The 23,499-nt window shown below is 44.7% G+C and overlaps 1 protein-coding gene across 2 annotated transcripts in view; it reads left to right on the top strand.

Moving 5' to 3' along the window:
* The window catches only part of STAC2 (SH3 and cysteine rich domain 2), a 121,827-nt gene that overhangs the window by 49,466 nt on the left and 48,862 nt on the right, over positions 1-23,499 (top strand). For both annotated transcript variants that reach the window (XM_073572546.1, XM_073572547.1), the window contains exons 2-4: positions 8,608-8,911; positions 13,134-13,231; positions 13,377-13,458. In XM_073572546.1, coding sequence (XP_073428647.1) covers positions 8,608-8,911; positions 13,134-13,231; positions 13,377-13,458 — 484 coding nt within the window. The remainder of the gene's footprint in view (positions 1-8,607; positions 8,912-13,133; positions 13,232-13,376; positions 13,459-23,499) is intronic.

The following is a 23,499-nucleotide window of genomic DNA, read 5'->3' as shown; positions in this document are numbered from 1 at the left end:
GCTGTGTGTGTGTGTAGCAGCGGGAGACCAACGATCAGCGACGCTGCATGCTGGTATCTAGGGTAAACAGCGGGTAGCTAAGAGCAGTGCAGTGCTTGGATACCCGCTGTTTACCCTAGATACCAGCTTGCTCGCTGGTCCTGATCGCTGGTGAGTCTGTCTATGTGACAGGTCACCAGCGATCAGCCTAACTATGTCCCAGCGAACCCATCTATGTCGGATCGTTGGTGGGATCGCTGGGACATCGTTGTGTGTAACGGGGCCTTTAGACACCAGATTGCAGATATCAAGGTATAATTTTGTTCAACTTCCTATGACGTACATGCTCATATAGATGGCTTTGTAAGCTTGATCCTACTTACAGATTCCCTTTAAAGATGCAACTAAGGAAATGCAACCAAAAAACAGCTGAAATTCCTTTCAAAAGCATGTTAGATACCTTAATTTCCACAATGTGCCTTGTAAACTTTGAATACTATTTTTTTACAACCACTCCATTGCCCTTCCTGTGTCTGCACAGTAGCACAGTCAACTGTACATAGTGAGATAAATGACTACTAAGCTTGAGGTCACAGTTGGCATAAACCCAGTATCTGTAGAGTCACAACAATTGAAGGTGGGGGTGGGGAATTGTCCTGATAAGGGGTTTTTTTTCTCAACAGTGACTCCTGTTCAACTAACAGAAGAGCTGCAACATAGCCAGACAGAAGCTCCCCCCATATCAGCAGACATGTCAAATCCTAATGAGCAAGCACTTGACCTTCTTATTCTGTCTCCTTCCTTTTCTTGTTTCATGACATTAAGCTCCTTTTTAAAAAACGAAGTCAGAGAGAGTTATTTACCTACCTAAAAGTTCTGAATTCCAAAGTGATCATAGCAGTCCTATGCATGATGTGCCATAGGAGAACCAAAATTATTTAAATCTATCTGTACAGCTAATATACGTGTGTGAATACAGTTGTGCTCAAAAGTTTACATACCCCGGCAGAATTTTTGCTTTCTTGGCCTTTTTTTTCAGACAATATGAATTATAACACCAAAACATTTTCTCCACTCAAGGTTAGTGGTTGGGTGAAGCCATTTATTGTGAAACTACTGTGTTTTCTCCATAATGACAACCCAAAACATCCAAATGACCCTGATCAAAAGTTCACATACCCTGGTGATTTTGCCCTGATAAGATGCACAGAAGTTGACACAAATGGTTTTGAATAGCTACTAAAGGTAATATCCTCACCTGTGACCTGTTTGCTTGTAATCAGTATGTGTGTATAAAAGCTGAGTGAGTTTCTGGGATCTAGACAAACTCTTGAAGCTTTCATCCAGCTACTGACATTTCTGGATTGTGAGTCATGGGGAAAGCTAAAGAATTGTCAACAGATCTACATTAAAAGGTAGTTGAACTGTATAAAATAGGAAAGGGATACAAAAAGATATCCAAGGAATTGATAATGCCAGTCAGCAGCGTTCAAACTGTGATTAACAAAAGGAAAATCAGGGGCTCTGTAAAAACAAAATCACGGTCAGGCAGACCAACAAAACTTTCATCCACGACTGCCAGGAAAATCATTCGGGATGAAAAGAAAAACCCACAAATAACATCAGCTGAAATACTGGACTATCTGAAAATTAGCGGTGTGGTTGTTTCAAGATGCACAATAAGGAGGTACTTGAAGAAAAATGTGCTGCATGGTCGAGTCACCAGAAGAAAGCCATTACTGCGCAAATTACATAAAGTATCTCACCTACAATACACAAAACCGCACAGGGACAAGCCACAAAATGTCTGGAACAAGGTAGTTTGGAGTGATGAGACCAAAATTGAACTTTATGGCCACAACCACAAACGTTATATTTGGAGAGAGGTCAACAAGGCCTATGATGAAAGGAACACCATTCCTATTGTAAAGCATGGAGGAGGATAGCTGATGTCTTGGAGATGTGTGAGCTACAAAGGCACAGGAAACTTGGTCACAATTGAAGGAAAGATTAATGCAGCAGGTTATCAGGAAATGCTGGAGGCAAATTTGCAATTGTGATGAAGGAGTAGCCGCCATCTTGGATATGGGGCCTAATGCTCGCCTCATGTCTGAGCTTGGCCTGTCCATTTTGATCTGAGTTCACAAGAATTACAGGCAGCTAACTGCTCCTACCCCCCCAGGGCCTGTAAGCAAATTGAAGAAAGCAGGATTTAGTGCTCCAATGTTGAATAGCAAGGTGTTTTAGTATGATAATGAGATAAGGCCAAAACAGAACTTCATAGCTTGAGTAGGAGCCACACCAGCATGGGGAATGAAGGTGCCTGGGGGCTTCAATTAGAATATACCTGCCAGCTGGACACAGAAATACACATCCATTGTCTCTCCCAGCCACTTCGACTCCATCCTAGGATCATGGATTATGAGCACACCTTTCGAGTTACAGACTTAAAAAATATCTGCGTGACTCTGAGGAAATGGCGCATCTGGCAGTGCGACTCCTGAGTTGGTGAGGGCTCTGGGACCTGAGATATAGAGATTGGCCCTCCACAGTGACCCAATGGGGCCATGTTTGCTCTCCACACGACAGGCAAAACAAACCGCATTCACTGGTAACTCTCGTGTCCTGATCCGATCATCCTGAACGAAGTTACCCCCTTTCTTAGATATTGGGAATAAGTTCTGCAGCGAGCTAAAGGGTGGAGATTATTAGACCACCCTCTGACACAGAGGGGAGGAACCCAGCATGCTTAAGAATTGGGAGCACATGGCAGAGACTCTCACTCACACAGAAGAACCAGATGATGATCTAAGAAGGAACTGGGGACAGACCTGCCAAGGGAGCAGCGGCCCACGCTTTGGGGTCTGTCCGGCAACTAAGATTCTTGTACCTGTGGACTGCAGAGCTCCCGGCATCCACATGCAACCTACAACCTGGTAAATTGACCTCCAGCTTAATATCTTGTACCATTATTGTTATGTTATATTTTACTCTGACTGCAAATCCACTGTAATTCCATTGTATAGCTTACTGTATATTTCTGTAATTATCTAGTGCGCCCTTAAGGCAATTAAACCATAAAATTAATCTTGGGCTGATGCTTTTACTCTCATTACAGATCTTGGAATACCCAGCGGGTAACAGGACATCCTCCCCGGCGGCCATTTGCTCTAGGTGCAGTTCCCTTACTGACCTGAGAGACAAAGGGGCGCCTGGAGAGCTGTGCAGGTGTAGTTACGTCACATTGGTGACCTGGGAGGAACCGGTCTTTCCTCCACAGCAATCATCAGCCCGGAAGCTGAGCATGGCATGTACTTGTACATTCCAACTTGACAAGGATCCAAAACACAAGACCAAGTCGATCTGTCATTGGCTACAGCAGAACAAAGTGAAGGTTCTGGACTGGGCACCTCAGTCTACTGACCTCAATATCATTGAGCCACTCTGGGGAGATCTCAAGCACGCAGTTCATGCTAGACAACCCAGGAACTATCAGGAACTGGAGGCTTTTTGCCAAGAAGAGTGGGCAGCTTTACTATCTGAGAAAATAAAACCTCATCCACAACTACCACAAAAGACTTCAAGCTGTCATTGACGTTAGAGAGGGCAATACACGGTATTAAGAAATTGAGTATGTAAACTTTTGATCAGGGTTATTTGGATGTTTTGGGTTGTCATTATGATTTAAAAAGAGAAAACACAGTAGTTTGACAATAAATGGCTTCACCCAACCACTAACCATGAATGTAGAAAAAGGTGTGGTGTTATCATTCATATTCTCTGAAAAAATGCCAAGAAAGCAAAAATTCTGCCGGGGTATGTAAACTTTTGAGCACAACTGTAGTACTCAGGATAAATGACAACATTTTTCTAAATTCATTTTTTTATAAATGCATGGTGCCTACAATGTAACATGGTGGGGGCAAAGTCCAGGTCCGGTTCCATGTTTTCATAGGTCGCGGCCGAAGGTGTCTCAGTGGGACCCCGTAACACATACCATTCATGTTGCACAGATAAGAAATATAGGTATAGTACAGTGCCAAAGATTTCACTTACTTCTTACATTACATGAGTGATATCCATTGTAAATTTTAAAATAGCTCAGAAACTATTGAATCCTCGCAGTGTACAGTGCGTGCGTTGGGTAGATTCAAAAGTCCGCAGTCACACAGAGTGACTGCAGACTTTTCCTTTTATATAGTCCTCCATACAGTATTCTGGGCACTGCATAGTCCTCCATACAGTATTATGGACATAACATAGTCCACCATACAGAATTATGAGCACTATATAGTCCTCCATACAGTATTATAGGCACCACATAGTCTTCTATACAGTATTATGGGCACCACATGGTCCTTCATACAGTATTATGGGCACCACTATTCCGCCGTACAGTATTATAGGCATCTCATAGTCCTCCATACAGTGTTATGGGCAATGCATAGTCCTCCATATAGTATTATGGACATTATATAGTCATGCATACAGTATTATTGGTACCAGACAGTCTTCCATTCAGGATTATGGGCACCACATGGTCCTCCATACCTCCATACAGTATTATTGGCATGACATAGTCCTTCATATAGTATTGTTGGCACTGCATAGTCTTCCATATAGTGTTATGGGCGCCACATAGTCCTCCATGCCGTATTATGGGCTCCACATAGTCCTACATACAGTATGATTGGCACCACATAATATTAGATATAGTACAATGGTCCTCATATATTCCTCCATACAGTATAATGGGAACCACATAGTGCTCCATACAGTATAACAGACCACATACAGTATATTGCTCTATACAGTATTATGGGCCCATATATTCTTCCATACAGTATTATGGGCCCCTTATATTGCTCTATAAAGTATTATGTGTCCCATATATTGTTCCATACAGTATAATGGGCCCCATATAATGCTCCATACAGTATAATGGCAGCATATATTGCTCCATACAGTATAATGGCCCCACATATTGCTCCATACAGTATATAATAGTGCCATATATTTCTCCATGTAGTGTATAATGGCCCCATATAATGTTCCATGCAGTATAATGGCCCCATGTGTTGCTCAATATAGAATAATGGGCTCCATATATTGCTCCATATAGAATAATAGGCCCCATACATTACTCCATACATTAAAAAAGTAAAATGCTCACCTCTTCCTGCTGCTCCTGTCTCTTTAGCATCTTCTGTCCCTCTGCACTGCTCAGCACAGAGGGCGCGCTATAGTGACATCATCGAGCCCTCTGCCCTTAGACATCACAGAGAGTCAGAAGACACTTAAGAGACCGGAACAGCGGGGAACAGGGAGAGGTGAGTATTCAAGGTGGAGGAAGGAGGGGGGCTGTTGCCAGCACTTTCATTGGGCTCCCCTGGCTCATGGGCCCCATGCTGGTGTCATTAATGGTGAGTGGGCCCCCTTTTTGTCCAGGGTGTATTTGACACTTGCCTGGATACACCGGGTGGTAACGCTGGCCATGGCGATGTCTTTATGCAGGACTGCATGCATGAGTGGTGCTGGCGTTGAAGAGCTACATATCATTGGTGGTATGAATTCACAGATGTACTGCTCTATATTGAAAAAGAAGTTGCTAAGGCCTCTTTCACACTTCAGTCTTTTGGCGTCAGTCAAAATCCGTCAAAGTGTGAAAAAAGGATCCAGTGAATATTGCCAAAAAACTGATGCACCGGATCCGTTTTTTTGATGGATCTGTCGAAGCGGCAACTTTTGTAATTTAAAGTAATAAGATTCTGGAGAGAGAGAACCTTTCTGTCACTAATGCAAGTCTATGCAAAAAAAACGGATTCCGCTATTATTATTATTATTATTATTTATATAGCACCACTGATTCCATGGTGCTGTACATGAGAAGGGGTTACATACAAATTACAGATATCACTTACAGTAAACAAACTAACAATGACAGACTGATACAGAGGGGAGAGAGGACCCTGCCCTTTCGGGCTTACATGCTACAGGATAGTGGGGAAGGAGACAGTAGGTTGGTGGGTTGCAGCAGTTCCGGTGTTGGTTGAGGTGATATCACCGGTAGTTGTGAGAGAGAAGGAGGTAGCGGGGTCATTGCAGGCTGTAGGCTTTCTTGAAGAGGTGGGTTTTCAGGTTCCATCTGAAGGATCCAAATGTGGTTGATAGTCGGACTTGTTGGGGCAAAGAATTCCAGAGTATAGGGGCTATTCGGGAGAAGTCTTGGAGGCAGTTGGGTGAGGAGAGAATAAGTGTGGTGGAGAGAAGGAGGTCTTGGGAGGACCGGAGATTACGTGAGGGAAGGTATCGGGAGATTAGTTCAGAGACATATGGGGGAGACAGGTTATAGATGGCCTTGTAGGTCAGTATTAGTAATTTGAACTGGATATACTGAGGGAATGGGAGCCAGTGAAGAGATTTGCAGAGGGGAGAAGCGGAGGAGTAGCGAGGAGAGAGATGAATTAGTCGGGCGGCAGAGTTAAGGATGGACTGGAGAGGTGCAAGGGTGTTAGCAGGGAGACCACAGAAAAGGATGTTGCAGTAGTCGAGGTGGGAGATGATGAGGGCATGCACAAGCATTTTAGTTGATTAAGGGTTGAGGAAAGGACGGATTCTGGAAATATTTTTGAGCTGGAGGCGACAGGAGGTAGAAAGAGCTTGGATGTGCGGTTTGAAGGACAGGGCAGAGTCAAAGGTTACTCAGAGGCAGCGGACTTCTGGTACTGGGGAAAGTGTGATGTCATTAATTGTTATAGCTAGGTCGGGTAAGGAAGATCTGTGAGAAGGAGGAAAGATGATGAGTTCAGATTTGTCTACATTGAGTTTGAGGAAGTGATAGGAGAAGAAGGAGGATATGGCTGATAGACACTCTGGGATTCTGGACAGCAGAGAGGTGACGTCTGGGCCAGAGAGGTAGATCTGAGTGTCATCAGCATAAAGGTGGTAGTGGAATCCGTGGGACTTTATGAGTTGCCCCAGACCAAGTATATAGATTGAGAAGAGTAGGGGTCCTAAAACAGAGCCTTGGGGGACTTCACCAGAGAGAGGGTGGGATGAGGAGGTGGTGTGGGAGTGGGAGATGCTGAATGTGCGGTTGGAAAGGTATGAGGAGATCCAGGATAGGGCAAGGCCTTTGATGCCGAAGGAGGAGAGGATCTGTAGTAGGAGGCAGTGGTCAACTGTGTCAAATGCAGAGGACAGGTCTAGAAGCAGGAGTATAGAGTATTGTCCATTTGATTTGGCTGTAAGTAGGTCATTAGTAATTTTGGTCAGGGCTGTCTCAGTGGAGTGATGGGGGCGGAAACCAGATTGTAGATTGTCAAAGAGCAAGTTAGATGATAGGTGGGAGGAAAGTTCAGTGTGGACGTGCTGTTCCAGGAGTTTGGAAGCGAATGGAAGCAATGATATTGGGCGATAGCTGGACATAGCGGTTGGGTCGAGGGTTGGCTTTTTAAGGATAGGCATGGTTGTGGCATGCTTGAAAGCAGAAGGCTATAAAAATAACGGATCTGTTTTTTTCAAAAAAGGACCGATTTCGACTGACATCAAAAGACAAGTGTGAAAGAGGCCTTAGTTGCCACCATCACTCTTGGAAGACATGCAATTTTCCAACATGACAATAATCCAAAAACACACATCTATTGCATTTTTGAAGAAAATAGGTGAAAATGATTCAGTGGCCAAGTATTTCTCCTGATCTTTACCCAACCAAAACACATATAGAGAATTTTGAAGAGATAAGTTGAGCATCAATCCCAATCCAGCACCAGGTCTCTAAAAGAGGTTGTTCTTGAAGAATGGAAAAAGATAGATGATGCAATATATCTCCAACTTATTCATACCTAGAAGACTTGGTGCTATCCTTAAAAATCAAGGAGGTCATACAAAATACTAGCTGTAGTAGTTTTTGACGTGTGATGTAATCATTTTTCACCCAACATGAAGTGAGAGAATTTAATGCATTTAATTACAGTAGCAATTTTTTTAGCTATTAAGTTTATGCAGACAGAGGTAACTATTGATGGTACATAGGTAGCTGTAAACCGTGGCTACTGCTGCAATAGAAGTTGAATACAATTTGGTAGTTGGGGCTCTCTATTAGAGACCTTGCTGGACCAAGGTCTCTACCAGGATACCTTACCTACCAGAGTTATTAACAAGGACCCCAACTTTTAAGTTATACCTCCTGTATTTTATTCTAGCTCCTGTACAGTATTTGGCTTTTGGACATAATTGCTTATTATAGATTCTTGCCTTTTTGACTCCATCCACTGTCGTCTACTGGCAAAGCTCTTTATACTGTGATTCGTCCTATTTTCATTTTCTTTCCTTTGTACACTTTTCTCTTGTTGTCTGACATGTGATATGGCTGTCATTACTGTACTCCTAGGAATGGTCATACACCCCTTACCCATTCTGTACTCTGCCACCAATCCGCAGGGCCTGTCACATTTCATCTCAACATTAGCTTGTCCTGAGTAATCTCTGACCCCACTGGGAGGCGAAAAAAGCCAATGTCATATTGTCTCACAGCACCAGATTTGAGTGTTCAAGAGGGAAATTGTATTTGCTTTTTGATAATGATCATACATCCTATCTCACAATAACTCTTCATTCCTTTTTCAGCTCCAGCGATTTCGCCGTTCAATCTCCTTAAAGACTATTCTTCGAAGCAAGAGCGTGGAGAATTTCTTTCCAAAGCCAAACAATGAAATGAAGATTCCTTCCGATGTTCTTCTCAGTCCACCCATGCCACCCCCGCCTCCTTCTCCCCCACCTGTCCCAATGGAGCCACCTCCACAGGCTGACCAGTCCCCTCACCAACCTCACAAACCCCTATCTCTTCTGCAGCCGGTCCGTACCCACAGCTTTCATGACCATGTTTTCAAGAAGCAATGTCCCTGCCATCTGTGCCATCAGATAATTGTTGGTGAGTTACTCACTACTGAACACTAGAGTTGAGCGAATTTGGTCGGATCGGGTTTCATGAAACAAAATTTGAGTCGGATGAAACTGGTCCGACTAGGGCAAAAAAAGTCGGGAGTTTCGTCCGAAACCCGACCCCAATGCAAGTCAATGGGGAATAAAAGTTGGCATTGAGTGGATGAATGTCATCTGCTCAATGCCGACTTTTATTCCCCATTGACTTGCATTGGGGTCGGGTTTCGGACGAAACTCCGATTTTTTTTTTGCCCTAGTCGGACCAGTTTCATCCAACTCAAATTTTGTTTCATGAAACCCGATCCGACCAAAGTCACTCAACTCTACTGAACACCTATTTGTCACTTGATATTGGCTGAAGGGTCTTAAAATTTGCATTCAGAACAGGAAATGTGGTCCTAAGTCTAGATTTCCCTTCCTCATACTATTACTGGTAGTACTATTGTAGTTCTCTACATTGATAGCAGGTGAATCAAATAATCATGAATGTCAATAATAAATGTATAAAAGCAAAAGAAACTACAATTATTCCAACCATTGTGATGAAAAAAACAACTTGAGAAGCATTAACTTAAGAATCACGGTCTCCTTGATTGCACAACACTTCAAAATTACTTGTATTCAAGGACGTTATTGAGGCTTCTTGAAAAGGAATGTGAATTACAGAAAAACAAAAGAAAAGAAAAACAACAATGCTGCAAAAGGACATGTATTAAGTATATCAGGTCCAATAAATATATTAATCTTACAGGGCCATATTCCTGTGCATGAGGCTTTTTCTGAAGGAGATTTTTGAGTTTTTCTAATATTTGTCTAATAGCAGGCAACATGATAACACAGCTGATCTGAACAATTCCGCAAGTCCTGCAGCTGGTTAAATGCTGTACTTAAAGGGATTGTGTAAGCAGGTTTTTACTATATAATCTGATGACAGAATGACGTAGGATCTGAGACACTGATTTCAAGTATGTGTTACTTATTAGGCTGTGTATTGTTGTTTCAATACGTGTTTTATCACTGCCCAGACTGCAGCTCATGTGCATCCTGGTCCGACTCCGACCCTGCCTCTGATTAGCAGTTTACTGTCAATATACAATGTAAACAGAAAGCTGTGGTGTGGCTGGAGTTAGCTTTCTCAGCTTCGCTAAATCTAAAAATTCTGATTGTATTATAACTTCAGTACCCAGTAAACTAAGTGACACAAGATCTTTCCTACATTATGCTTCTTTCAGATGAGGTAGCAAAGATTCCCTTTAATTTCCATGCCTGCCATAGTCAGTCGCTGGCAATAATTTTGGTATGTACGGTATGTGACCACTACGACCAGAGATTGGCTCCAGCGTTCACTTGAATAATGTATATCACATCGCCAGCTATTGCACCATCAGGAACCACCAAAGTGGAGGTGCTAATATGGCCCCAAAGATATAATTATTTTACCATGATAGCCTGTTATTATCATACAATAGTTACAAAAGTAGTCAAATAGTGTAGATTATAGGAATATAAAAAATGCAAAAGAATGTTTACAGGTGAATATACCAAGGATTACAAAATATATACCAGGGACACCAGTTCTGGATACAAAATCAATGTTACATGAACACAGGTGGTCAATCTAAAGTCATTAATGCCCCCCTTCTTGTTTGGCCCAATGTGCATATTGAGTCTAATGGAAATGGGAAGGGTGAGTCACAGCCAGATGAATTTTAGCAAGAGAGAAAACAGTAGAATCAAACCCGTCAGATTAAATTATCCCCAGGAAGCAAATGTCCTAACATCCCACCATCCAACCCTCCCCCTCTCCACACAAACGCACTCAAACATATGCGATTACCAGTGGATATGGCTGAAAACATTGGGATCTATAGAATACGGGGCCTTTTCTGAGACTGTCATTATCACATACAGAAGTACATATACAGTAGTAAAACTGTTGGGACCACACATACATGAGATTTAGTCGGTTCGCCTAAATGGCACATCTGACGAGTTGTCAGAAGGGAAAACCGCACATTTCAAATGTCGCCAGACAGGAGGAAATGCCATGAACAAGAAGAGTAAGGGCAAAAGTAGAAAACAAGAAAGAACAATCTTGGTTTAGATCATGTTTACTGAGGTGACAATGGCAGCCAGAAATAATTGGAGTTGTGTCTGGCCTCCAAAGGGGCATCCAGTTATCTGGGCAGTGAGGGGACATGTCTGGAGACGTCACACTCATGTTGTGGCTGCCATAATTGAAGACAGCTTCCAAAGTTTCCAATTTACAAGATTCTCTTAGAATAAAGCCCAAAGCAGCAACTTGTGAAATGTTTCTTATCTTGCAGCCCTTGAACAATGCATTCTGCTCTGAGATCTGAAGCTGCCAAACTAGAGAGGCTTAACAGCAAATCTACCAAAGGGAATTTCATGGCTCTTGTGTGACTCTAGTTGCTTTGCTCACATACTGAACATACTGAGTCATAGAGGGTTGCAGAGCTTGCTTCATTTCTAAATCTAAAGAACCAGGAGGGACGTTAATTTTTGATTATGAGGAATAAGATGGGCATGACAGAACAAAAATGCGTGAAATGGTGAAACCAAACACTGTCATGCTATACTACATTATTATTATTATTATTTATTATTATAGCGCCGTTATTCCATGGCGCTTTACATGTGAAGAGGGGTTTAAATAATAAAAACAAGTAGAGTAATCTTAAATGATACAAGTCAATATCTAAGAGATAAATGAATCTAATTTCTATTTCTCCATCTCATAGCTATGTCTAGTATCTCTCTCATGTTCCTCAAATCATATGTAGGGCCAGCAACAATTTTATGTTGGGTGAGGAAGTCATGACGGGTTCCCATGGCAGTGCTTCTCTGTCTATTTTCTTGATTGCCCCAGCAACAATTTTAACTGGACCCACTAGTTTAAAGCAATGCTTTTGACTTATTGTATATACTTGAGTATAAGCCGACCCGAGTATAAGCCCCTAATTTTGCCACAAAAAACTGGGAAAACTTATTGACTCAAGTATAAGCCTAGGGTGGGAAATGCAGCAGCTACTGGTAAATTTAAAAAATAAAAATAGATACCAATAAAAGTAAAATTAATTGAGACATCAGTAAGTTAAATGTTTTTGAATATCCATATTGAATCAGTAGCCCCATATAATGCTCCATAAAATTCATGATGGGCCCCATAAGATGCTCCATATTAAAATATGCCCCATATAATGCTGCACAAAGGTTAATGAATAGTGATAGCCCCATAAGATGCTCCATATTAAAATATGCCCCATATAATGCTCCATAAAGGTTGATGGCTCCATAAGATGCTCCATAGAATAATATGCCCCATATAATGCTCCATAAAAGTTGATGGCCCCATAAGATTCTCCATAGAATAATATGTCCCATATACTGCTGCAATTTAAAAAAATGACCTCTCACCTCTCGTCATTGGGGGTCAGGTGCCGGTGTCCTGAGCAGGTGAGGACACCGGCACGCTATGGGGGCCAGGTGCCAGTGTCGCCGCTGGCTCAGGCCCCCGGCACTTGCGATATTCACCTGTCCCCGTTCCACCGCTGCATGCCACTGTGTCTTTCGAGTCCTCTGGCTGTGACTGTTCAGTCAGAGGGCGAGCACTAAACACGTCATCGCACCCTCTGACCTGAACGTCACAGCCAGAGGACGCAAAAGACACAGCACGGCGATGGAACAAGGACAGGTGAATATCGCATGGCTCACCCTCCCCATCATACTCACCCCCTCCTGGCGTCGTCTCTGTACTTCCCTGCTTCTCAGATGGTCTCTGGCGCCAGCAGCTTGCTCCTGTGTTCAGTGGTCACATGGTACCGCTCATTAAAGTAATGAATATGCGCTCCACGCCTATGGGAGTGGAGTCGCAAACATATTCATTATTTTAATGAGCGGTACCACATGACCACTCAACACAGGAAGAGCTGCCAGCGCCGGAGACCATCTGAGAAGCAGGGAATTGGGGATGGGGGAATATGATGTAACAGTTGCCGGCTCCTGCCACTCCCCCTGCCCCGCCGACCCCCTGGCACAATGACTCGAGTATAAGCCGAGAGGGGCACTTTCAGCCTAAAAAAATTGGCTGTAAATCTCAGCTTATACTCAAGTATGTATATATGGTATATCTCTATTAATTTCCCATCTTTGTTATTTAGATGATTTTAATCTATCTCCACCATGTGTAGGTAACTCCAAGCAGGGATTGCGCTGTAAGATGTGTAAGATCGGGGTCCATCTGTGGTGCTCAGAGGAAGTGTCACACCAACAATGTCTTGGTAAGACGGTAAGTTGCTAGAACTTTTCTACTTCTTCTTTATATGTTACACGTGACCATTCTATTCATCACATGTATCCACATTTCATGCATTTCCATCATATATGAACTATGTCCTTTATCTCACGCCGACTATTACATATTGTTTTCACAGTCTACATCTTTTCGACGGAATTTCAGCTCTCCTCTCCTAATCCATGAACCTCTTTCCAGTCCCAAGGAGTCTCCTGTACCAGGTAAGCCATAAAGAGTATCTTTAACATTCCTGTACATATAATGGTAAGCCTCACCAATAATTCCACCAGAAAATTGAAAGCTATGCCATAATATTTCATGCTGGTATGTTGAATTGCATGCGGGAAGTGACTGGTTATTTTTGACTGGTGAAACTCTGATTGCTGAAGCAGAAAATTGCTGCCTGCCCAAGAAAGGTTACTTTGGTTGAAACTTTAAGACAAATTCTGGAAAGTGCCAGAGGCTTTTCTTATCTAGTGACAACTGCTGAGAAAATAATTGTACAGGTCGTTGAACATGTGTTTCTATTTTCTGTCTATTTTTGCTATCATTTATTGTATTCCTAAAATTGGAAACACACAATAATATTTTAAGTTACAGTGGCATGTAAAAATGTGGACACCTCTGGTCAAAATTTCTAATATTGTGAACAGTTAAGTAAGTTGAAGAGGAAATGATCATAAAAAGAGATAAAGTTAAAGATAATACATTTACTTTGTATTTTAGGTAGAAAAAAAATGTATACGGTAGTCATTCTTTTAATTTTAAAAATTACAAGAAAGAAAATGCAAAAGGTTGGCTACCATTGGAGATTTGTTTGCTCAGATAACTTTGACCAAGGTTTCAGACCTTAATTAGCCTTTAGGGTTATGGCTTGTTCACTATCATTGTTAGGAAAGGCCAGGTGATGCAAATTTCTCAGCTTTATAAAAATCCAGCCTCCTCTAACCCTGTGCCAAAAAACAGCAGCCATGGGTTCTTCTAAGCATCTGCCTAGCACTGTGAAAATGAAAATGGTGGAGGCCCACAAAACAGGAGAAGAATATAAGAAGATAGCAATGCGTTTTCCAGTTGCCCTTTCCTCAGTTCAAAATGTACCGTATATACTCGTGAATAAGCCGAGATTTTCAGCCCATTTTTTGTCCCCCTCTCGGTTTATACACGAGTCATATACCTGGGGGTCGGTGGGGGAGGGGGAGCGGGGGTGTCAGCGACCATACTTGCCCCCCCGGCGTGGTCTCTGCAGCCCCCCCCCGCTTCTCCACAGTCTCCCTTCCTGCCTTCAGTGGTCACGTGGTACCGCTCATTACACTCATGAATATGTGCATATTCATGAGTGTAATGAGCGGTATCATGTGACCACTGAAGGCAGGGAGACCGTGGAGAAGCGGGGTTGCAGAGACCGGCCAGGAGGGGGTAAGTATAGCGATATTCACCTGTCTGGGGTCCATCGCGGCTCACCGCTGTCTGCTGCGTCCTGTGTCAGTGACGTTTAGGCAGCAGAGGGCACAGTGATGTGGTAAGTGCGCGCTGCGCCCTCTGCTGGCTGAACAGTCACTGACACAGGAAGCGGCAGACAGCGGTGAGCAGCGATGGACCCCGGACAGGTGAATATCTCAGGTGCCGGGTCTTGAGCAGGAGAGGTGAGTATGGCATTTTTTTTGCAGCAGCATAATATATGGAGCATCTTGTGGGGGCAGCATATGGAGGCCTATTCTATAGAGCAGCATATGGGGGCATATTCTATGGAGCACCTTATGGAGGCATATTCTATGGGGCAGCATATGGGGGCATAGTCTATGAAGCAGCACATGGGGGCATAGTCTATGGGGCAGCATAGGGGGGCATAGTCTATGGAGCAGCATATGGGGGCATATTCTATGGGGCAGCATATGGGGGCATAATCTATGGAGCAGCATATAGGGGCATATTCTATGAAGCAGCATATGGGGGCATATCCTATGGGGCAGAATATGGGGCATAGTCTATGGGGCAGCATATGGGGGCATATTCTATGGAGCAGCATATGGGGGCATAGTCTATGGAGCAGCATATGGGGGCATATTCTATGGAGCAGCATATGGAGGCATATTCTATGGGGGAGCATATGGGGGCATAATCTATGGAGCAGCATATAGGGGCATATTCTATGGAACAGCATATGGGGCATATCCTATGGGGCAGCATATGGGGCATAGTCTATGGGGCAGCATATGGGGGCATAGTCTATGGAGCAGCATATGGGGGCATATTCTATGGAGCAGCATATGAGGGCATAATCTACGGAGCATCATATGGGGCATAATCTATGGAGCATCTTATGGGGCATAATCTATGGAGCATCTTATGGGGTATAATAATTTATTCAGCATCTTATGGAGGAATAATCTATCGAGCATAACCTTTATGGAGCATTATATGGGGCATATTATTCTATGGAGCATCTTATGGGGGCATTATTAACCTTTGTGCAGCAAAGTCTAGATCACGTGAAGTCATTATTTCCCTCTACTCCTCTTTGGTCAGACCTCATCTGGAATATTGTGTCCAGTTTTGGGCACCACATTTTAAAAAAGACATCAACAAACTGGAGCAAGTTCAGAAAAGAGCGACCAGAATGGTGACCGGTCTGCAAACCCTGTCTTATGAGGAAAGGTTGCAGGATTTGGGAATGTTTAGTTTGCAAAAGAGAAGACTGAGAGGAGACTTAATAGCTGTCTACAAATATCTAAAGGGCTGTCACATTGTAGAAGGATCAACTTTATTCTCATTTGCACAAGGAAAGACTAGAAGCAATGGGATGAAACTGAATGGGAAGAGACACAGATTAGATATTAGAAAAAACTTTTTGACAGTTAGAGTGATCAATGAGTGGAACAGGCTGCCACGAGAAGTGGTGAGTTCTCCTTCAATGGAAGTCTTCAAACAGAGGCTGGACAGACATCTGACTGGGATGATTTAGCGAATCCTGCTTTGAGCAGGGGGTTGGACCAGATGGCCCAGGAGGTCCCTTCCAACTCTACGATTCTATGATTCTATGATTCTATGATTCTATGATTATATGGGGTTTATTTTGTATGGAGCATCCTATAGGGCCCATCATGAACTGTATGGAGCATTATATGGGGCTCCTGATTCAATATGGATATTCAAAAACATTTAACCTACTGATGTCTCAATTAATTTTACTTTTATTGGTATCTATTTTTATTTTTGAAATTTACCAGTAGCTGCTGCATTTTCCACCCTAGGCTTATATGCAAGTCAATAAGTTTTCCCAGTTTTTTGTGGCAAAATTAGGGGGGCAGCTTATACACTGGTCGGCTTATACACGAGTATATACGGGAAATGGCAGTCAACAAGAACAGTGAAGGTCAAGATAAGGTCCGGAAGACCTAGCAAAATTTCAGTGAGAGCTGCTCGTAGAATTGGATTGCTAGAGAGGCAAATCAGAACCTCCACTTGACTGCAAAAGACCTTCAGAAAGATTTAGCAGATTGCGGAGTTGTGGTACATTGTTCTACTGTTCAGAGACACCTGCACAAATATGGCTTTCATGGAAAAGTCATCAAGAGAAAACCTTTCCTGTCTCCTCACCATAAAATTCAACATCAAAAGTATACAAAAGAACATCTAAACAAGTCTGATGCATTGTGGAAACAAGATGAGGTTAAAATAGAACTCTTTGGCCACAATGATCAAAGTTTTGTGTTGAGACAAAAGAGCACAGAATTTCAGGAAAAGAACATCTCAACAACCTTTAAGCATGGGGGGGTGGCTCAATCTTGCTTTTGGGTTGTGGGTTTGGAGTTGGGGTTTTGTTGCAGCCAATGGCATGGGGACATTTCACGGGTAGAGGAAAGAATGGAATCAATTAAATTTCAGCTAATTCTTGATGCAAATGTGGGATAGCAGGTACGTGGGATGCAGTGACGAGCAGGAGGCAGAGCAAGAGTTAAAGGGTTTATTACAGGGGATACTCCACGCAGGGAGAGAATGGGTTATGAGGGAAGTAAAACTGAGTATTATATCAGGGTAAGAACAATTGTTCATGAAATGGGTAAACTTATCAGTCTAATGGTTTCCTGGCTGTGAAGGCTTGAAATCCCACGGTGACGCCGCAATTGACGCATGAAATCTCTGGCGTGATCCAGAAGAAAGTTGAGGCACTGTCTCCCAATGAAAGTGACATATCCTGTCTCTCCTAGGTGAGGGCCTGTGTTCTCGGGGCGACGAACGCGATGTGTCACAGTCTGTGGTACTGTTGGAGCGTGACTCAGTTCAGTGGCGGAGGCGGGGGTGAACCTACCCGGCTCTGTATGATTCACCTGGTCAGACTAAGGCCGCATGCCCGCTGCAATCAGCGGAACGGTGCAAGACGGATTCTGAGTGACAGGGGTGAGCGGACACACAGCTACTCGTTGCTCACCATCAGTGTGCGCATAGGCTGGGGAACTACAGCACGGGCCTGAGCTATCGCGTCGCTCCAAGGAGAGTAAAACAACCTTCTCCTGATGCGCACTCTGTCTTCTCGCCAAGTCTCCCGCTTTCCCACACACCGTCCCTTTTATCCCTGACACGCCGGAAGCGGCGCAAGAGAGGTACCACCGGCCCAGTCCATCTTCCTACACAAACATAACGCCATCTGTAAAAAAGCTGAAGTTGAAAGGAGGATGGCTTCTACAAATGGATAATGATCCTAAACACACATCAAAATCCACAACAGACTACCTCAAAAGGTTAAGCTGAAGGTTTTACAGTGGCCCTCACAGTCTCCTGACCTGTACATCAATGAAAATCTGTGCCTAGACCTCAAAATAGTAGTGTGTGCACGAGGACCCAGGAATCTCACAGAACTGGAAGACTTTTCCAAGGAAGAATGGATGAAAATCCCTCAACCAAAAATTGAAAGACTCTTGTCTGGCTACAAAAAGCATTTACAAGCTGTGATACTTGGAAAAGGGGGTGCTAGTAGGCACTAACCATGCAGGGTACCCAAACTTTGCATAGAGCCATTTTCCTTTTTGTAATTTTTAAAATGTAAAAAATGACAATATATTCATTTTTTTTGCCTAGAATACAAATTAAATGTGTCATCTTTAACTTTAGGCCTTTTTGAGATCATTTCATCTTCAGCTTGCTTAACTCTATACATTAGCAGTAATTTTGACCAGGGATGCCCAAACATTTACATGCCACTGTATATTTTTGACAATATGAGAATTTATGTGTGTCTATTCAAGTTATCAAGCTCTTCCAACACCCTTGGAGTATCATGGATCTCCAAATATACAACCAGACCATCCAGATTAGTGCTAGTTAAATAATGCATATTCTAAATACTTCTGTAGGTACAGTAGATGGTTAGAACAGAGTTTTCTGGTAAACGTTTTTTCCATGCTGAGAAGAAAAGCGTGCAATCTATTTGACTGCAGAAGGCCGACTCGTGACAGGGTGCTATACATACACAGTCAGATCTCCTCTATAATGTAGAAATACTTGGCACTCACTGAGTGCCAAGTATTTCTACATCACAGTTGATGGATTTGGTTATCCTCCTTGTGCACCACCAAAATTCCAGAAGTGCTGTGTCTCCTAATTAGATCTCCTCTATAGTCATCAAGCGAGTGGGTGGTCACGTGACCCCCATGTGTGCGATTTGCATATTTGTGCTCATGTTGCGACTAATCTCTCCTCCACTTATCGGATAAGACTAATCTGTATGTGACCTGCACATGCAAATCACATACATATGGTCACAAGGACATCCACTCAGGGAATACAGGGGAATCCTGACAGTGGCACATCGCGCACTGTGACTGCAGACTTTTTTTTATCAGTCCTGAAAAACTCTTTAAAGGCAACCTGTCAGCAGGGTTGTGTGCATAGTAACCTACACACAGTGTCAGGTCGGCGCCGTTATACTGACTAAAATGATACCTGGGTTGATGAAATGTGTCTTGTGCTTCAATCCTTATTTTTAGCTTTTAGTTAATGATATGCTCGGGGTTCAAGTATGAGGTGCTCTGATTATATATTCATAATGCAGACTGCTGACAGGTCACTGATCCCTAACTGACCTGCCCCCTACTTTGCATAATGAATATACTAATGTGTGTATTTGAAAAAAAGTCACTTCATCAAAATGGCTGCGCCTGCGCACTATCACTTGTCAGTTAGTGCCTACTGCGCATGTGCCGCCTCCGTCGTCATTTTGTTGTAGTGTAAATTTTTTTGGCTGCAGCAACAAGAGGCGGGCGGAGGCGCTTGCGCAGTAGCATCTATCATTATGCTATATATGCTAATGCGCAGCCCACAGCGCCATTTTGAAGTAGTGTAATTTCATTTTGTCTGAAGCACCTAGGAGGCGGCAGAGGCACTTATGCAGTAGCATCGGAACGCGATAGATGCTAATGCGCAGGCACAGCCAACGGCGCCATTTTGATGGTGATTTTTGCTTATTTTCAACAGCGCAAGATAATAGGCTCTAACCGACAAATGATAGTGTGCAGGCGCCGAAATTTTGGTGAAGTGACATTTTTTTTTCAAATACACACATTAGTATATTCATTATGCAAACTAGGCGGTAGGTCAGTGAGGGATCAGTGACCTGTCAGTAGTCTGCATTATGAATAGCTAATTAGATCACCATATGCATCAACCCAGCCTTAGGACACGAGCATATCATTAACAAACTAGATGGGCATTTCCTGAAGGAAATACATGGTGCTTGAACAGCGCTGCCAGCTTTAGTACATTTGGCACCTCAGTAGCCACTTTGGCCACTTGGTATCCACTTTGGCACATTTGGCACCTCGGTAGCCCCTTTGGCCACTTGGTAGCCACTTTGGCAACTTGGTAGCCACTTTGGCAGATTCGGCACCTCAGTAGCCACTTTGGTCACTTGGTAGCAACTTTGGCACATTCGGCACCTCAGTAGCCACTTGGTAGCCACTTTGGCACATTCGGCACCTCAGTAGCCACTTTGGCCACTTGGTAGCCACTTTAGCACATTTGGCACCTCGGTAGCCACTTTGGCCACTTGGTAGCCACTTTGGCACATTTGGCACCTTGGTAGCCACTTTGGCCACTTGGTAGCGACTTTGGCACATTCGGCACCTCTGTAGCCACTTTGGCCACTTGGTAGCCACTTTGGCACATTCGGCACCTCGGTAGCCACTTCGGCCACTTGGTAGCCACTTTAGCCATGTTGACACATGCTGCCACTTTGCCTCAGGGGCCACTTTGGCACACTGGGCTTCTAAAGCCACTTTGGCGTCCGACTGCAGTGATGGCAAACCTTGGCACTCCAGCTGTTGGAGAACTACAACTAAGAGTTGTAGTTTTACAACAGCTGGAGTGCCAAGGTTAGCCATCACTGGGTGGGACTTTTCAGAAGTCATTGGCGCGCTGCGCCTTTAAGACCTTGAATCAGTGATCTGTCAGCTTCTATTAGCTAATAGGGGTCATGTGTGGAAGCTGCATTTGCATAGCTGCCATCTTTGTAAGGTCACTGCACCTGCGCTGTGGCTTCAATCCATGTTATTTGGGGGTCATGGAAAGGTCGCCATTAATTCCTATGGGAAAATTTTTGCTTAAAATGCGATTTTTTTAAAAACTACAAATCGGATCGACTCTAAAAATACATAGCACACCTGTCCCCACCTAGGGCTTCGAAACACCGCCTGAACAGTCTCTGCGCCGAGTGGTTCAGGCCACATTAATTGCAAAAAACGGGGAGAAGAAGAAGTAGAATAATAACTAGATGTGTATTTCCTGAAGGAAGTACAGATAGTGCTTTGAAATGGTGCCCGGGCTGCCCCTTTGAGACTTGCCTGCTGCCCCTGCAAAAGACTTTCAACTCAGGATCCGTTTTAACTGTGGGTGCCTCTCAGGGGCCACTTTGGCCTCAGGGTCTGAATTTGGTGGCCTGGGCTCCTCAGGGCTTGAATTGGTGGCCGGGATCCCTCAGGGGTCCAATTTTGTGGATGTAGCCCCTCAGGGTCCGATTTTGTGGGTGTGGACCCTCAGGGTTCGATTTTGTGGGTGGGGCCCCTCAGGGTCTGATTTTGTGGGTGGGGCCCCTCAGGGTCCGATTTTGTGGCCGGGGCCTCTCAGGGTCTGATTTTGTGGCCGGGGCCGCTCAGGGTCTCATTTTGTGGGTGGGGCCCCTCAGGGTCCGATTTGGTGGGCGGGGCCCACTCTGGGTCTAATTTGGTGGGCGGGGCCACTCTGGGTCCGATTTGGTGGGCGGGGCCACTTTGGGTCTGATTTGGTGGGCGGGGCCCCTTAGGGTCCGATTTGGTGGGCGGGGCCACTCCGGGTCCGATTTGGTGAGTGGGGCCACTCTGGGTCCGATTTGGAGGCTAGGGTGGCTCAGCCTCCAATTTGTAGGCCAGGGTCAATCAGCCTCCGATTTAGAGGCCGGGGTGGCTCAGCCTCCGATTTGGAGCCTGGGGTCAATCAGCTTTCGATTTGGCGCGCCGGCCCTTTAAGACTCATTTCGGTGCACCGGCCCTTTAAGAATCACTTTGGCGTGTCGTCCCTTTAAGAGCCAGTTTGGCTCACTGGGCTTCTAAATCCAATTGGCGCACATTCTCTCTCAGGGGCATGCGTCATGTGATGAAGCTAGATTTGCATTTGTGCTGTGGGTTTCGCTTTAAGGCTGTGTGCACACGCTGCGGATTTTGCTGCGGTTCCGCAGCGGTTTTGGCCGCTGCGGACCCGCAGCAGTTTTTGCTGCGGTGTACAGTACCATGATTCCCTATGGGAATCAAAAACCGCAGTGCAGACTGTGCGGAATTTTCTGCGCGGATTATCTGCGGTTTTCAATCCGCAGAAAGAATTGACATGTCAATTCTTTCTGCGGATTCCGCTGCGGTTTGCCATCTCCTCCAATGAGGAGATGAAAAACCGCAGGGCCAAACCGCAGAGCAATCCGCAGGTAAAACCGCAGGTATTTTGACCTGCGGTTTCACCTGCGGATTTTACAAAATCCGCGCGGATGAATCCGCACCTAATCTGCAGCGTGTGCACACAGCCTAAGAGCAGAAATTATCTGGTAGAAACTGTGTCCTGGGGGGGTCATGTGAAGTTCATAGGCGTTGGCATTTTTTCCCTGTGGCAAAATTTTCCCATTGAAATGCATTGAGGAAAATGTTTTTTCAAATGCAAATTGCGCAAAAACTACAAATCCGATCGACACGAAAATTACTTAGCACACCACTCGTGGACGCTGGCTTCGAAATGACACCTCAACGGAGTCTGTGCGTGTAGCGGTTCGGGCCACATTAATTGCAGAAAATGAACTGAATAATAATAATAAGAAGAAGAAGCAGAAGAATAAGTTAGCAGTGTTCAGATTACAAGATAGTGCTTTCTTCAAAGCACTATAACTAGATGTGTATTTCCTGAAGGAAGTACAGATAGTACTTTGAAATGGTGCCCGGGCTGCCCCTTTACGAGAGACTTGCCTGCTGCCCCTGCAAGACTTTCAACTCAGGATCCTCAGGGCTCCTAAGGGCTTGAATTGGTGGCCGGGATCCTTCAGGGTCCGATTTTGTGGGTGTAGCCCCTCAGGGTCCGATTTTGTGGGTGTGGACCCTCAGGGTTCGATTTTGTGGGTGGGGCCCCTCAGGGTTCGATTTTGTGGGTGGGGCCGCTAAGGGTCCGATTTTGTGGCCGGCGCCTCTCAGGGTCTGATTTTGTGGCCGGGGCCGCTCAGGGTCTGATTTTGTGGGTGGGGCCCCTCAGGGTCCGATTTTGTGGGTGGGGCCCCTCAGGATCCAGTTTTGTGGGTGGGGCCCCTGAGGGTCTGATTTTGTGGCCGGGGCCCCTCTGGGTCCGATTTTGTGGGTGGGACCCCTCAGGGTCCGATTTTGTGGCCGGGGCCTCTCAGGGTCTGATTTTGTGACCGGGGCCCCTCAGAGTCCGATTTTGTGGCCGGGGCCCCTCAGGGTCCGATTTTGTGGTTGGGGCCCCTCAGGGTCCAATTTTGTGGGTGGGGCCCCTCAGGGTCCGATTTTGTGGGTGGGGCCCCTCAGGGTCCGATTTTGTGGCCGGGGCCTCTCAGGGTCCAATCTTGTGGGTGGGACCCCTCAGGGTCCGATTTTGTGGCCGGGGCCTCTCAGGGTCTGATTTTGTGGGTGGGGCCCCTGAGGGTCCGATTTTGTGGGTGGGGCCCCTCAGGGTCCGATTTTGTGGGTGGGGCCCCTGAGGGTCCGATTTTGTGGCCGTGGCCCCTCAGGGTCCGATTTTGTGGT

This window comes from Dendrobates tinctorius, unplaced genomic scaffold (genome assembly GCF_039654945.1).
Source record: "Dendrobates tinctorius isolate UK_male_01 unplaced genomic scaffold, ASM3965494v1 ptg000032l, whole genome shotgun sequence".
Lineage (NCBI taxonomy): Eukaryota > Metazoa > Chordata > Amphibia > Anura > Dendrobatidae > Dendrobates > Dendrobates tinctorius.
The sequence above is the reverse complement of the archived record's forward strand: the minus strand, read 5'-3'. Positions and strand labels throughout refer to the sequence as shown.